Source organism: Chironomus tepperi, unplaced genomic scaffold (assembly GCF_022539635.2).
Source record: "Chironomus tepperi strain 1889 unplaced genomic scaffold, CSIRO-AGI_Ctep_v1 contig_354, whole genome shotgun sequence".
NCBI classification, from domain to species: Eukaryota; Metazoa; Arthropoda; class Insecta; order Diptera; family Chironomidae; genus Chironomus; species Chironomus tepperi.
In genome coordinates, this window is record NW_027226476.1 from 1,138,147 (window position 1) to 1,155,913 (window position 17,767).

At 30.4% G+C, this 17,767-nt stretch overlaps 1 protein-coding gene across 1 annotated transcript; it reads left to right on the forward strand.

The window, feature by feature from the left end:
* The first annotated feature begins 447 nt into the window (after window positions 1–447).
* cpa (F-actin-capping protein subunit alpha) lies at window positions 448–2,615 on the forward strand. The gene is made up of 4 exons (XM_070645538.1): window positions 448–604; window positions 669–836; window positions 1,212–1,564; window positions 1,624–2,615. Exons 1-4 carry the CDS (start codon window positions 532–534, stop codon window positions 1,897–1,899), a joined length of 870 nt encoding a protein of 289 aa, XP_070501639.1. The 5' UTR covers window positions 448–531; the 3' UTR covers window positions 1,900–2,615.
* Window positions 2,616–17,767: the final 15,152 nt, after the last annotated feature.

Genomic DNA, 17,767 nt, shown 5'->3' on the forward strand with positions numbered 1-17,767 from the left:
TTGTTGATATGATCATTGATTTTGGAATTCCGATTTTGAGTAATTAAGCTTCCATGATTTCTGTTCATATTGATAAAATCAGTTAAATTTAAATTTTCTTTTAAATTCAAAGCCTCCTTTGACAAAAATCAAACATTGTTGAATGTTTTGTATGAAATGGTACAATGTGTGACATGACATGTGACATAAACATCAACAAGTTTGTTTGAATTTTAACTTTAACCGTAAAATTTATTCAATAGAGCACGTGTGGTGATGAAGTTTCATCTACTTCCAGTCATTATAATACTTTCAGTAGTTTTGAGGAAAAATATTCAACAACTATCACTTGATCAAGTCGAGAACAGAATCAAAAAGTGCCCAAAAGTTGTAAACAAATCGCACTTAGCGTGGAAGTTATTAACGGTCATATAAAATTCAAAAACCAAGCAAACAAGGGGACAGACAGTTACAATCTTGAATGTATTGTTGAACCCTTAATAAATTGCTAATAAAAAATTTCTAACTAAAAATTAAAGATATTTTAAGAATATGGAAGATTCTGAAATTCCTGACAATGAAAAAATCCGTATAGTTAGTGATTTTATCCTTCACGCACCACCAGGTATGTTAAAAAGTCGTTTTTCTATGTGTAAAGTGTATTAAAAGTGTAAAATTTTCATTTGCAGGAGAATTTAATGAAGTTTTTAATGATGTCCGGGTTTTACTTAAAAATGATAATTTATTAAAGGAGAAAGCAGGATCAGCATTTGCACAATATAACAAAGATCAATTAACACCAGTTCGTTTAGAAAGCACCGAATCCTATGCTTTAATTACAGAGTTTAATGATTTGGGTAAGTAAAATAATGTGTCATCATCAAATTTGTTGTTGTGAATGGATCTTCTTTATGGGAAAAAATATTGTCTTAAATTTCTCTCATTTCCCACGCTTCTAAAATAATTCGGATGAGTAAAAATCTAGAAAAATGTTAAAAGAATTAATTATCGTTGAATTTTATGTGAGTTTTAGTGTACTTTCGTTGGGGCGTTGACAAAGCGATATGATACACTCAAAATTTATGTATGACTCATAAGTAGTTGGTTGATAAACAAGAGGAAATTTTTTTTTCTTCGTCTGATATGCTTTGTTGTGTGAAATAAATTTTATATTGTATGTTTGCGACTGTTGATAATATTAAGCTTATTTATCTATATTTCTTCTTGCATAGGTGGTGGACGTTTCTTCGATCCGCGCACAAAGCAATCATTCAAGTATGATCATTTAAGGAAGGAAGCTTCAGATTTTCAAAATTATGAGCCAGATCCTGTTGCAGAGCATTGGCGTTCAGCGCTAGACGTAGAAGCAATTCAGTATACTGGAAATCATTATCGTCACGGTGTATGTTCCGTTTTTGGCAAAAGTGATCCATCGACAAATCAAATTACTTTATCATTGTGCATTGAAGATCATCAGTTTCAACCTCAGAATTACTGGAACGGAAAATGGCGTTCACAATGGAACTTTACATTTTCCAGTTCTGGGTCTGGTGCTGCTGAAATTAAGGGTGTCCTGAAAGTTCAGGTAGGCGATCTTCATTATCTATTGGTTTTAAAATATTTAAAATTGTGACTGGATTTCAGGTTCATTATTATGAGGATGGGAATGTTCAATTAGTTTCATCGAAAGAGTGCCGCGAGTCCGTTATAATAACGAATGAGGTTCAGACAGCGAAGGAAATAATTAAAGTAGTTGAAGATAGTGAGCAAGACTATCAAATGGCAATATCAGAAAATTATCAAACAATGTCTGATACAACATTTAAAGCACTTCGTCGTCAGTTGCCAGTGACTCGTACGAAAATCGATTGGGCCAAAATTGTATCGTATTCGATTGGCAAGGAACTGAAAACGCAATAATAATGAATGAATTCCATTGTGCTCATCGTCATATATATGTTTAATTATTTTTCTTCATCTTATTTTACTACAATTATTGTATTCTATTCGGTTCATCTTTTGTTTTAAGAAAGTTTTATCGAAATTTTATATTATTAATATATTTTATACCTTAATTATCATTGTATAATCTTAATCACATCATAAATAATCACAATTTACAAAGAAACAATGCCTTTTATACATTAATTGTATTTTTATAAATTGTGTAATTCAAATTTTTCGTCAATTTTGTCTCTAGATCAAAACTATGATTAGCATTCATTCAAATCTTTCCCCAAAATATTCTCTTATTTTTGAAGAAAAAAAATCGACATGAGCCTTCTTAATTATATCTTTCAAAAAAATATTATTGACTAAATTAATTAAAAAATTTACATCAACTTATGATACTTGAAATGAAACGAATACCGCGTTATAAAGTATTTCCAAGCATTTCTGCATTTTTATTAATGATGAATAAAACGGTTCATATTAGATAAAGTAACTCATGAGCATCAATATAATGATGAATATTAAGAAGCTCTCCTCTCCTTAAAAATGCATCAAATCAAACGGTGAATAAAGTAAATGAATAATAAAATAATATTAACGATAATTGAAAAATCTTGCATTATGAAATGATAAAACTGCAAAGACATTAATCACAAAATAAAATGAAATTGTTAGATAACAAATCTGTTTGTTTTTTTTTTTTTTTCTTTTATTTTCTTTTTGTTCCAGATTTAAAGATCACGTGACATTGACATTGACGGTTTAAATTTTGAATTTTGAGAACATTACAAATGTTTAAACTGTTGTACGGTTTTATACGATTTTAATAAGAATTTGTATGGTTTTGATATTTAAATTTATGATTGTCGTTTGAATTTAAATTTTAAAAAGTCGTTAAGCTTCAAGAATAATTTATTCCAGCGCATATGAATACAATAAATATGAATGGGCATTTAAATCAACATAAATACATGTTACCTGCCTCAAAGCTACAAACCATCTCATAAACTGAATTCATCATGAAAGCATCACGCTACTTTATTATTTATTTTTAATACCCATCTAAAGTATATGCGAGAATTTTATGGTTTTCTGATATTTTAATTAATTTCTAGGGCAGGGCTGCTTAAACTATGTTTACTTATGAGCTACTTTGAGAAGTTTTCATCACAGTTGAGTCAAAAGAAGTTGTGAAACTTTTCTAAAATATCATGAGGCTCTCACGACACGCAGATTGAGCACCACTGATTTAGAGAGAAATGCACGTCTATTGAGCATGAAACAAATTCAAGATTATGAGTGAAGACGGTAACATAAATATTTTAATTTAAAAAGTGAGTTGAGTGAGTGTCTGCATTAATAGCAATATTGCGTGACTCAAATATTTTCACAAAAAAATACAAAAAGGAGATAAAAAAGAGGAAAATTTTGAAGCGTGCAAAAAGTTGTTAATGCTCATGTTCATATCAATAATGGACTATCTTAAAATGCAATCTTCGACAAAAAATAAAGGCTTTTACATGAATTATCACTCCATTGTTGTACTCATATAGATGAATAAAAATTCAGTCGTTTATTTATATTCAAAATAAATCATTCAGCTTGTATAAATAAAGACATCACAATGCTTGAATTAACTTTTCACATGTACCAGTCACAAAAATCGCAACTGTTTTTGCTTCTCCTATAAACATTTTTTTTTTATTTTATTTTATTTCATTTCAAGTTCATTCAGTTGTTTCACATGTCATCATAAAGAGAGAAAGCGGCTTATTGTTCAAAAAAATACCTTTTGATCTTTGTCAGGTGAAATAAATCGTTTTATATATGGCATAAAATGATCAATTCAATCATCATAGTGACTACATAAAAGAGTTAAATGACAAAGATTTTTCAATTTGATATGAACTTTAGTGAAATGAGTTATAGGATTCTTTATGCTTCATACTGTTGAGAATTTTGGGTACGCTGGGTGATGCACTATGTCCAATGAGATTTTGAGAATCTGAAAATTGATTTTAACCAAAAGAATTTCCGTTACAAAAATATTTGAATTTCATAAGTCATGAAGTTGGCTACGAATTGAAAATTTTTGAATTTAAAATTACCGTTATCTGTACAAAATCTTTTATCGTGACATTCTTTCTAAAAACTATAAGAAATTCCAATGTGATTTCTCATATTAATTCCTTATAAGCATATTAAAAGCTATTTACAGATATGCGCTATAATCAACTTACTCAGATTCCCACAAAAAATTCCAACAACTTTGTCTTCAATGATTCTGTAAGTTACGAGACATAAAGAATTCAATAATGCCATTCAGAGATATTTAAGATTTGTGCGTACGTATGTATGTCGAATGAGGAGAAGATAAAGTAAGAAGGAATAAAACAAATGATTGAAAATTGTTTCTATATTTGGATATTTGTGAATGCTCTCTCAATATGTAAACTAAAGATGAAAATGATGAGACTAATTTAGTGTTATCATTAACGTATTTAATATTAAAGAGCTTTGAGAATATGGACAAAACGTGTTTTATAAAAAGCCACTTCAGAAGTGTTAAAATCAAACTAAAAACCGAATTTATTTATTTTACGTTTTTTCACTCCATTCCTTTCTTTCTTTCTTTCATCTCTTATGTCTCTTACAACACTCTCGATCCGAAAATGAAGATATCATCATTAAACTCTAATATTGACTACAATTTACGCGGCAAATATTCTTTTATGAATTTCGATACTCATATTATATGAACCTGCTCAGCATCATCAAATCGTTCCTCATTTGAATTCCTGCTCAAGAGTCGATAATCACATTTGAATAATTTTATTTATTTTTGAATAAATATTTTCACCTTTTTGTCTTAGGGATGTGTTTGTTAATGATGTCTATCAAGGTATGTGAGTTGCCTATACACATCTGCTGCATAGATTCCTTGTTTGTGGACAAAACTTGAAGTCAACTCGAATTTTAATGAAGTCAAATTGACTTTTCCATACCAAATCTGAGTCGACTTCGAGTTCTGCTTTTGGACATCATTGACGAACGACCCCTTACGTTATGGATAAGGATTTGGCTGCTCAAAGGTTTACTTTATCTTTCTTATGACCACAAAATAAAAAATTAATGCCATAATAAAGCAACTTTTTGTCTGTAAATTTACTTATACTGCATATGTTATCTGTCTTATCATTATTACTATATTTTTTATTTTGTATTTTAATTCCAACACTTTCGTTCTTTATGAGTCTCGAAAAAATGCAGAAAAAATTTTAATTTGCACCACATGCTGTCATTAAAAATCATCATAGTCAGTCGCAGGATTGCATTTCATGCAAATTAAAAATTGTCGTCAATTTGTAGGAGTCGATCACCAATGATGTTCATTCAGTCATCAATTAAGCACATGGGGATGAAATTCGGACTGACCTGATTGCTGTATGATCGATGCGAAGCCTTATTCAGCGTGGAACTGTCTAGACTCTGACAAGTTTATCTCACAAGATCTACAGTACCAGACGTCAATCATGAACAGCCCCTAAAACGTTTTAAAAATCCTCAAAAATTCTTTAAGACAAGCTGATCCATAACTTTGTAAAATATGATAAGCCTCAAAATATTTGCACATCGTAAAATTTTATAGATTAATAATTATAAAACACCTGTATTGCTCATCAAAGCCGACAAAAACGATATTAAGAAAGTTGTAAAAACTAAATTTAAAACACTGTCGAGGTGGATGACAGCAGGACTTTTTCCAATATTTTTAAGATGACCACAGGTTTTTTGTGAAAGGTCAATCGTAATTCCAATAAATGTGGACTATAAAATTTTATGTCTAATGGTTTTGGTAATAACAAAATCTGATGATATATATGAAGATTGAGGTATGCTAGGCTATTTGGGATGATTAGCGGACGATGGCAAACTATGTGAAATCCGGTTCCAGTTCGGATTTATAGTCATGCCGGTCTAGTGCCACCGCCTAGTGAAGTCTCATCTACCAGACATTCAGTCACTTAATAGGCAATAAAGCAAAGCTAAGCTTAATCTCAAACTCACAGCTAGACAGAATGGCAACAACTTGCTCACTAATAAGCATAAAATTGACATAAAAACAGGTACAATAAACAGACAAAAGCTGGTCAGAAATTGTGTAATTCCTGTTAATGCATGCACTTCATGAAACGCCCAGAACCAATTTAAGGTAATTAAATTTTTCGGCAATGAAACCATTAAATTGTCAATTAGTCATATGAGATAAGCTTATAATAAAGATTATAATTACATCCAGTTGATTAAATCGTGTAAATATTTCCAGCTTTAATGCATTAATGTTGCAAAGTGCTTCATAAAAATTATCATTTTAATTAAAAATGCCACATGAAACATTTTAATATTCTCCTGCTTTATTGCAAATGATGTGGTGCTGCAATGTACATTTAGCTATACAATGTTGTATTTATTTGAAGGTTCATAACTATAGCGATCATGAGTTTTTAAGAGCCAGCCATAAATTTATATAATACGAGAGAAGAAATTTCTCTTCTTAAAGGGAAAACAAATAAAAATCACGAGTTTTATTGGATCTCCGACAATTTATGGACAAATGCTTTTTATGGGTTCTGTTTTTGAAACAAAATTTACATTTAAATCGCCTCAGAAAATCGCTTGTTCCTTTGTCAGCGTCAAAGCGAATGAAGGAAGAAACTAATTGAAAAGATTAATTTATCGCGCCATAAATGTTCGGATAGGTAATGAAAAAGTTCTTCCTACTAACATTTTTTGTGCATGTAAAGTTTGCCGGAATTTTTGATGAAATTTTTCTAAAACATTTTGAGTTGTTTTGAGACAACTTAATAGAGAAGTACCTAGAAAATTATGCTAAAGTCCTTTATACTCAAGTGATAGTGTGTATTACTCAGGCACAGCATTATCAAACGGCTTAAAAATAGTCATAATGATGTTTATTGTTTAAAGTTCTAATGCAGACTAAAGAAGGGGAATAACAACTTTAAAAGGGGAAATCAACTAATTGTAGTTGCAAATACAATTTGAATATTAAACGACAGTTGACATATTCTCAACATAAATCACATAAGGAACCAATTGTTCAATTAACAAACTTAAATATTCGTAATTACTTCTCAAATGCCGTTTACGTGTCGTGTCTCTAATAATGTGGCACAATATCTATTCGAAGTTACATTGAACCTTAAAATTCCTTCTTCCAACATCCCTCCTGTAACATTATGTCTAAACAAAATTCCTCCATATTTTCATTCTACTTCCAAAACACTTGAATCAATTTTTGATCACTTCAAATATTGTCGAACTAGAAAATTAAAATATTTGCCACGACAAAAAGGTGGTTGCTGTTGTTGTGGGAAAGTTTCTGTGTACTTATTTAGTTTCACATGGAAGTAACTTTAAAATTGTAACTAATTAAACAATTTACACTCCAAATAGCCATAATTACAATACAAAGAAACCAAAACTAACAAACACTTACTAAGTTGGTAGTCATTTACATAAAATGACTATGGTTTTTATGGTGTATGTTTGCTAGAAAGAGACGACTGCTGAGTCAATAGTTTGTTCAACATGGTATGAGTTTGCATGTTTATTTATCCAGAATATTTCTTAGATTTGTGAATATTTTTGACAAATTTTTGATTGCTTCTTATATTTATCAACTGGATGTTTAAGAACTTCTTGAATCTAATCAAGTAATGTTGTTACTTCATACCTGTATTAATAAACATCTCCATGCTGAAATTCCTTCAAGTCACAGCTTTCATTCCCACCTTTCAAGTATACAGACATGATATTATAGAATTAAAGTGAAAGAAGATCTTTATGATCCATAACCACGCTATTTTCAGCACATATCCCCTTTGATTGATCGAACAGCCGAACAACAGTTAGTAATTTTCAAACAATAGATCCAACAATTGAATAATTTTAGAACTGACGAACAATATTGTTGGCAGACTTGAAATATTTTCTCACCTGAAATTTCTTGAGGCACAGCGTGTGTAAAGGAAATGACTAGACTAATGTGATCTAAATTTAATACTTGGATACATGCTACTGCCGAAAGTCAGCGCACAGATCGATTTCTTTCTCATTGATGATTGTAAGAGATAATTCAAGTGTAAATTTATTTTTTAATTAAAAAAAGAGTATTTTTGGACATCCTAGGGAGGCGTAATGGAACTTTTCATTCCATAAAGCGTGAATAGAGAGTTTCTTTGAAATTGTGGAACAAAAAAGCTACATGAGATGTAGAAATAGCGATACAAAAAATGCTGCCGTAACTACTGTTAGGCAGTCACGAACTACGATTGAAAAATGGATGATGATGATATTGAATGGAACTTTAAAGACTTGTAATTGACGTTATAATATTTTAATTCGATTAGTCAATGTTTGTACGGATGCTGTGAGATAAGTTTTTGAGTCTAGTGTATGTGTCTGTAATCCACTAACGCCGCCCGTTGTGAATTAAATTAGGTTTTGATTTAATAAAGTGGATGAATGACGAAGTCAAAAATTCAGCTTAATCCTTTTCACTTTGCTGTACCTTGCTCACAACTTGCTTCCTAATAATGTCAAATCATTAATTTAAAAAAAAAACTTTATAAGTTCCCCTGTCAGACGACCAAAGCAATTAAGAAATTAAAATGTTCTTTATCCAAAATAAAGAAGGAAAAGGAATCGAGACACTACTAAAAACACCTTCGTTCTTATCTCTTGACTTTTTTTTGGTCCCTCTGTTGAAAACCGAAAATAAAGGTTTTCATTCAAGGACGTAGTAATTATGTTGTTATTCTCAGTCTTAAATACTGAAGAGTCAAAATAAGGAAGTAAGAATATGAAGTTGAACTTTGGAACAGAAGCGCAGAATTTTGTGATTTTATTGAGAATCACGAAGCACTATCCAAGGAAATCCAAATTCCACTACAATATTTCCCAGCTCCTTCTTTGGTGCAATGCCATGTGTGACCTTGCTAAGGTTCCTATTTAGTCTGTTCTGAGCTTTGATGAAATTGACATACGATAGACATTGCTAGAGCCAGTTTCAGGTGCCATCATGGAGATGTTATGGATCACAATTGATCTGTACAGCCAACGAAGTAAGTAAGTAAGAGCTTAAATGTATCCAAAGGATGAAAAGAGTTTATGTGACACAACAGAAGATTATAAAGTGATCAGCATGTCCAGTCAAAATACAAACAGTCTAGCTCCTCTCAAGCATAGGATGCACTTGACAGAATCGTGTGGCTATAAATTAAACATATCCAATTGTTTCTTCTTCTCCTTCTATCCTCTGTTATAAGCCTGCTTTGAAATGTATCAAAAAAATTAATACAACACTGTACAGTGAAATAAAGGAAACGATCAGCCGAAAGTGAGAGAAACTTAATGAAGTGATAAAGAGAATAAATTCACTTTGTCACTGTCTTTATAACTGTCGTCGATGTACAAAAGAAGGAATGAAAAAAACAAGGAGAATCAGAAAGAAGAAGAATGAGGAGATGTGAGATATTTATTATTTTGGGATCCGAAAATAAGAGGAAGAAGATAAATTGAAAGATCACATTCCTTTAGATTATGTCATTGTCCATGGTTGTTTGATGCGCTTTTATGGTACATTTTATAGTTTTGTTCTCTCGTCTTTTTGATCCAAAAAAACACAAATCGTGATTTATTTCAGTATATTTATCATTAATACATAAACCGATTGATTCCAATCTCCATTCATAGTAATTTTGTGTAAATGAACAGAAATGGTTAGTCACTGATTTTTATATGCCTGAAACAAATGTAAATAAATTTTGTTGTATGCCTTTAATTGAATATTTATGACTTTTTACTAATCGCTAATTATATGCCTTATAATATCGTTCGCAAATGTGTTAACAATTAATGGGTGGTCATTGAATCATAAATTTCGGAATCGAGCAAAAATATCTCTGAATTGAAATGAAGGAGTGAACTGTTAAGAAAATTTTATTCAATTTGAAACGCGCACAATTTTACGTCCGACAATTTAACGCAGAGACTGAGAATGAAATGGCAACTGAAAGCGCCAGCGGACATAAAACGATTAACAAATGCAAGAAATTTTTCATTATTGAATTTTCAATGAACATTTGCTTCGACTGCCTGTGCTTACTTATCAACTGCAAATATCACAGTGTTGAAATTCATAATTGTGAGGTTGCACATGATTTACTGTATATTTCTTGGTAGAAGACTCGGCAAGGAATTTCTCAAGTGTAGAATTAATAAAAAGAGCGAGAAATCGAAGTTACGCATTATGTGTGTGTCTGGCGCTTCTGCAATTCAGTTCAGTGCAGTGCCAATACACTTTTGCTTTATCAAATATCTTCTCACATACATTCCATACCATTTTGCAACATTTTCAGTCATAAGTTGGAGTCAAAAAATCATGATCGCTGAGAAGAAGTTGAGGTAGATAGTCACTAGTAGTGAAATACCGTCACAGACATTATCATAACATGATATTTTATTATCGATAACAAGACACATTATAAACATGAATCAATTATAATTCTTAATTGAACATGACATTAAAGTTGAATAAATGATACAAGGAAAAAAATTTCATTTAATTGATTATAAATTGCGATGATGTCTTTTAATTTTTCATTTTTATTGCTGACGATGTCTGAGCAGGTTGACAAATTTTTCACTTCATATACTCTACTCTACTCTTGTACATCATCGAGTGAAGTCTTGAGAAAGAGGAGCAAAATGTACATAAATTAAATTAAATATTGTTTGATGTTAAAAACGGAAATGAAAAGATGTTATAAATTATTAATTAGCACCAAAAAGGATTCTCTCACTTTACTTGACTTGACTTACCATTGTCTCTCTCGACTTGCGGTTCCATTTAAAGAAATGGAAATCATTCTTCTGGCTCCATTATAGCAATAGCAAACGCAGGTTTTATTGCCAATGAAATAAATCTCATTTGAATTTTCCACAAAAAATTCATGGCATGGCTGGAATAGAGAAATGATTCCTTTCATCACATCGCTAAAATCCATTAAAATCAATTTAAAATATAAAAGTTTTACGGCCATTCGAACATTGATAAGCTCTTATAGCTCACTCAATGCTAACGCTAACAAATTCTGAATAAACAAATTAATGTCTTAATTTCTGATGATCCATTAATCAATTTGAATTGAATCTTTCGTTCTTGTGTCTCATCTTCAACTCTTTATTAGCTTTGTAGAGAGACATAGCGTTCGACACCTTGACTATAAACCAATTTTATGTCGCGCATATTTCTCAACACAACACACAAAACACAACAAAAAGGAATGAAAAGAAGAAGATATAAAAGATACAGAAAATATATCAAAGAGTCACAAAATAAACCTGATTTTTGAATAAACAAGCAATTTACGGTCACTCTTTTGTTGAGGGAAGCTTAAGGAGGTAACAATTTTATTTTTTTGGGAATAAATTTCAGTTCAGTTAATTATATTCACATAAGAATCTCTCTGCTTTTTTCTTTTGACAATTTCTTTCATGTGATGATTTTCAAATGGAATGAATGGCTTAATAACCATTAATCTACCATATAAATCGTGTCGACTATCTACAAGCCTCTAATCTGTTTTCTCATTTTGATTTAACAGTAAATTGTTCTCCTCTAATAAAATAAAACACTAAATCCAATACACGAAGCATTTATTTGAATAAATTGAAACCCGTAATTGACTCTTGATGTCAAATTTGATTGCAAATTAAAGTGTCCATCAAAAAAAGTCTTTTTCTTCACTTCGTCGTAAGCAACGATTTTTGTTTTGAGGCGATTTTTAAAATTGATTTAATTAGGCTACCTTACAGTCCACGCCATCAATTTCAAGTGAACATAAATCAATCACGAAATACATGCGATAATGTTTGATAGTTCTGAGAACACTTGAAATCATCCCAATTGTTTTGCATTATTGCAATGGAATTTGAGAAAATATTTGATTGGCATTAATTCATTCCACTTATAGCTTCTCATTAAACATCAAACATTGTTAGCAAGAGAATATGAAGTCTGAAGATATAAATCGATCATTTACTGATTGAAAAGCGATGAATTAGCAAAATTCATCAACTTTTATTCATCGAGTCTCAGTGAAGTAATATGAAGGAGGCAACACGAATGATTAATAATTATAATGAAAGATTCTGTTGATGTTTCATTGTTGTGTTGATAAAATATGTTTGATATTGAGAACTAACGAACTTCACACGCCAGTTCTTAAACTTTTGATAGCTACACATTTTTGATCCTCATAATTTTCATTTCACATTTCTTCTTTCTCTTCTATCTATGACTCTATCTTATTAAGTGTTAAGGCATGAGATTGCAGAATTAAAGACTAAAAGAGGAGAATTAAAGCTTCATGATCCATAACTCATTATTTTCAGCAAACGCTCTGTGATCGATTGAACAGCCGAACAACAGTTAGTAATTTACAAACAATAGATTGAACTTTAAAACGTTTTGTAGCAATTGAAGCTATGGATAATCGATCTCATGAATAAGAAGTGCACTGATTCTTACAAAAGTCAATGAAACACTTCAGTTTACAATTCTCAAAAGTATTCATAAGCTTAATATTTTATTATTTTTTACAAAAGTATCATTTAAAAGGTTTCAATTGCGTAAACAGTAGCCACAGTAGCAGCAAAAACAGAATGAAAAATTATCTTTGTTGGCTTAACCATTAACTTGAAACTGAATGAAATTCAATGCTTGAAATCCCCAAAGGTGATAATTGATTTCATCTCATTCCAGTCATTATTTTTATCTCACACATCCATAATTATGATTGATTATCAATGTAATTTGGAGCAACAGCAGCCAGACACTCAATTGATTTCCTCTCAGTTTTCAATAAACCCAGAAATGCTTCTGTAGCATAAATGAAAATTCTATTGATCTTTAGGAACACTTCTGTTGAACATACTCAAAGAAGTACGCAATTTTCACAGCTTGACTTTTCTCTAATTAAATATTAAATTACATTAAACATCAAGTTGAACTACTCGAGTATAATTTATTAACCAATACGTGCTAAAGAACTTCGTCTTTCGCCTACACTCTGTGAAAGTTCAAAACATTTGTTTTTTGTGAAGAAATATATCACTATCCATAATTAATGGCTTTTGTGTGAAAGAAAATAAATGTTAACTAACAATTGGAATTGATTCCGTCATTCTTAATTTTATTGTGGACATAAATCAATTTTAGTGATCCACAAATTTGTTTCGAGTTGATTTTTTAATCTTCAGTTAATTCTTAGACTATGCTGGATCTTAGTCATCTAATGAAAATGCCTAAGAACACCTAAAATATGTAAATTCCTTGAAACTTCAATTTAAAAATAAAAATGTACGGATTAAAGAATTCCGATCAACTTGAAGTTATCTGCAACACAGCAAAATAAATTTTGAATTTCTCATAACCGTTAAGAAATTGCAAACAAAAATAGTAGTAATCCTGTCACAAAGTTCTAACCTCCATCAAACATCATGAGTGCACAGCCCCATAAACAAACATACAAGCACATTCTAATTTGCATAAAAACCACATTAGACCTGTAAGTTCAGCAATTCACTTAGGTTTCGTTAACATTCTAAGCTCATATAAATAAAATTCATATTGATTAACATAAAATTTTATGTCATAACATATGTACAATTATCGAAAAGAGAACAACGAAAAAGAAAGGTTGGAAAATATTTCCAATGATTCAAACTGACATTTTGCGATATAGAATTTCATAATACCTATGTGAAACATCATGTCAAATTGCGACTCAAGAAACATGATATTTTTACAAAATTCACAAGTCGAAGTCAATTATTGAGAGTAATTTTATAGTTTGCGCAATGTATAACACTTCCAATCATCTCATTTAACTTGTGAATATTCCGCAAAAACCTTGAGTCGATGAATATGCAATGAAAGTTTTTAACACCTTTTCAGTGATTTTATTGATTTGCTGTTCTGAGAACTAAAGGTACTTTTGCAATTTGTGGTTTGAATGGGTAATTGGTTTCAGCATGGCTGAGCATTCAGGATCATGTTACACTTTTAAAATAAATATATATTTTTGTGTTCATTGTCTTCAATTGGATTTTCGCTTGCTTATTTTAGTAAATCCTTCTACGAAGAATTGTGGATAATGTAAATAGTATTAAATGCATGAAAATTCGCTGGAAATTCAATGAACGTTTAATTTTAAACCAATTAAAATTTCAAAGAAAAATGCCAAAGCTGTTTAGTGGACAGCTGCTGTCTCAAGGTATGCCTAGAATTTGCATAAAATTTCCATATTCATCATTATCTTTGCATGCTTTTTCTACAATCGTTTGCATTATAATTGCTGCACGAGCCTAGAAATTCTTCCCTTTCTCATGAAATCGATAGAACAAACATGATATGAAGACAAAAGAGAAGACTTAAGGATTACAAAAAAAGAATTTAAAAAAAATTCAACAAGATTAAAGAAGTTGAATTTGATGAACAGGTGCCGTCGCCCTCTTGATGCGTTTCATGTATTTAATTTAATCCTTGTTACTTTATAATATTATGTATGTCTAATATTTAGTTTTGATGTCGGTCAATTTGTATGAACAAAAATATTTGACATGAAGAAACAAACACGTCTACTATTGTGGCTTAATTCCTTCAAGCATTTCATATTTTGTATTAAAATCTTAACTGAAGTGTGTTGACTGGAATGTAAGTGATCCTATGAAGCTTAATACGATTTGTAAGAAAAGGAATTTTCTTTACTTTATAGCAAATTAATTCTGCGTATTTCCAGTAGTTTGATTATCAGCCATTAAGTCATTTCAGTTACTCTTATTCTTTAAACAGCATAAATGATCAAACATTTAGTGAGAAAAATTTTCAGAACCAATTTTTCATAAATTAAATTTTCTCTCAATTTTTTCATTAAATTATTATCAAGAAGCATGCATGCTATGATGAGATGACTTCACAGAATTGATTGTGAATAACATGTTAAAGGAGAAGCAGACCAGTAGTAAACAACAACATGAAAAGATCTTTCGTGACTTTTGTGATGGTTCGCTGAACTTATTTATGATTAGTTTTATGATTTGTTTTTATTTCTCATGATTAGTTGAAAATTAAATGAAATTATAATCTCTAAAAATATTTATTTATGTCTTCTGGATCTAAAATGAAACCATACATGTCGGTATATGAAGCAGCTACAAGTTATGATTAGAAACTGAAACTCAATCTAGCGAGATTGAAAAAGAAATAGAGAAAGAAAAGAGAGAATTTCGGCTGAAAGATGAAACGCCAAATTATCATGAATTATCGTCATTTTTGAGCATCTAATTTGTGTATTTCATTAACCGTAAAAATTACGTATAAAGAGACCTAATGCTGCTAGATGAAATCATATTTAATGTCAAATTGTGGTTGAAATTATTGAGTTTCTAACTTCTTCCATTTTATTTTTTATGTCATGCCATCATTGCCATCATCATGTGACTTTATGATTGTTATGCAAGAATTGTGCGTATGTGTGTATGTTTAACTGTTTCAGTTCCAATTTTCACTTTAATGACATTTAATTTCTTGTTCAATGCACGCATTAAATAATTGAGCAGCAACAAAAACACCAACAACCGATGAAATTAGAAGGAAGCGAAATGGGAGCAGCTGAATTGTTTCTATCTATGGAACTGAATCTGAACTGTTAAAAGTTTTTAAGCTAGCGGGAAAATTTATTTAATTATCCTCAAACTTGTTGCTGCTTCATACTTAAATTTCTCTCAGCATTCTTCTTCTGAACATGAATGTACAGCACAAATTCACTGAATAATTATCATTGCGTGCTTATAATCACCGTAGATTTCAAACAAAAAATTGTGTTTCGTTGTTGGTACTTCAAACTTTCCAGGAGGATCTTCCAACTTCTTATTTGCAAGTAAAAACTTATCATGTTCAACCTTTTAAAGTAATTTTGCATTTAAGATTCTTCATAAGAAGCAATTCTAATTCCCCTCAAATTACATGTTTTTGTGTATCCGTGAGAAAATCAAAACTGAACATTAGAATATCCGAGATACTCATAAGACTGAATAAATTAGCCATAATATGCAAGTTACAATACATCAAAGTAATGAGAAATGTATCATCCTGTAAAAATATGAGATTATTATCGCACATGCCATAAATCAAACATCAATCTAATGCTGCACAATTTATTTAATGCCAACCATCAATATATTGACTTTTATTTTAAATATGCTGCGAAGATGAGCGATGATAAGAGAACAACAGGAGAAAGGAACGGAAGAAAATTTTGTGAGGGTTTCACATCTACGTGTAGTGCTCTATATAATCTTATGTGAATGATGTCTTATCATGTCGCGCTTCATCAATTTATTTCCCCTTTTCTTGTTACTCGAATATTAAGTTTAACATCTTTAAGGAAATGATTCAATAGAAAAGTTCTTTCACAAATGATTAATCTGATATAAATGAAACAATTTGCTTCCAATTAAAAACACATTTTCATGTTGCACCTGAAAGTCAGCAACAACCCTTCCTTGTTAAAGTCATCCTCGATCAAGGATATGAAGTATCACATTTTCAATTAATTTAAATTCCGTCTCGAAAGGAATTTTCATTGTCTTAAACGATTTGGAGCAGACACACGAACAAAAAGTAACTCTGTGAAGCACCTGGACTTGTTAATTTATCATACAATTTCTGTTAAATAAGCATAAACATGTTGGAATCATAATTGAAATTAATTCATTTTGCTTGTCACGCTAATTATGTGTTAATTTGTTTGTGGCTAAAAATTAACATTAATTTACTTAAACTTCTTCATTATCATTTAAATTTTTTCAAGTGCTAATGGCTTCAAGTCCATTTTCATATATTTATTTTTATCCAATTGATTGTAGTGTTGAGCCATAAAGATGAACAATAAAGATATTTCAGCTCTTTTGAAGTGCTCTCGACTGTCCTTTTTCTTCTTTATTCTTTTTTGACTTCATTTTCGTCACCTTACATCTGATTGTCATGTATGACCAAATATTCTCAAACCTTTTTTCACATCTCAAATTTGTCTTTGCCTGTTTTATGTCTCTAAATAATAAAAGTGACATTAATAAAATTATTTCCATCAAATTTCACATTTTTCAGTGTCATCATCACATCAAAGTGCTCGTTATAGCAGCTTAAGAATTGATGTGAAATGATATTATTAAAAGAATCACATTAATAGATATCACATACATAAATTTTGTGAAAGAAATGAAGGAAAAGCTCTAAAATGTCAGTATGATATTCAACATTAACATATCGTCGAAAAAAAAGTAATTTTAAATAATTTTCATTTCGAATCCATTTGCAGAGCACATTAAGGTGAGCGATTAAAAGTAATGGTAAGTGTTTTATTCTCGTTAAGGAGGCGTGAACTTAATTAAGATCTTTATTGCAATTATTACTGCGTTTTTCTTATTTTAATGACATCAACAACACGTTCATATTAATTAGCTTGCAGGTCTTGTACTGAGCAATATTCTTAAAGAATTCATGGTGATGAAGACATTAATTTTATTTGCAATTTTTATTAAGATGTTTTTAAATATTTTTAGATGTTAAGAGCTTAATGCAATCACGGTTAATATCAATTTATTCACCATAGTTCTTTAGATTTTATTTAATTAATCCTCTTATCATATTTTAATGATCTTAATGATTTCTTTAAAGCAAATATTT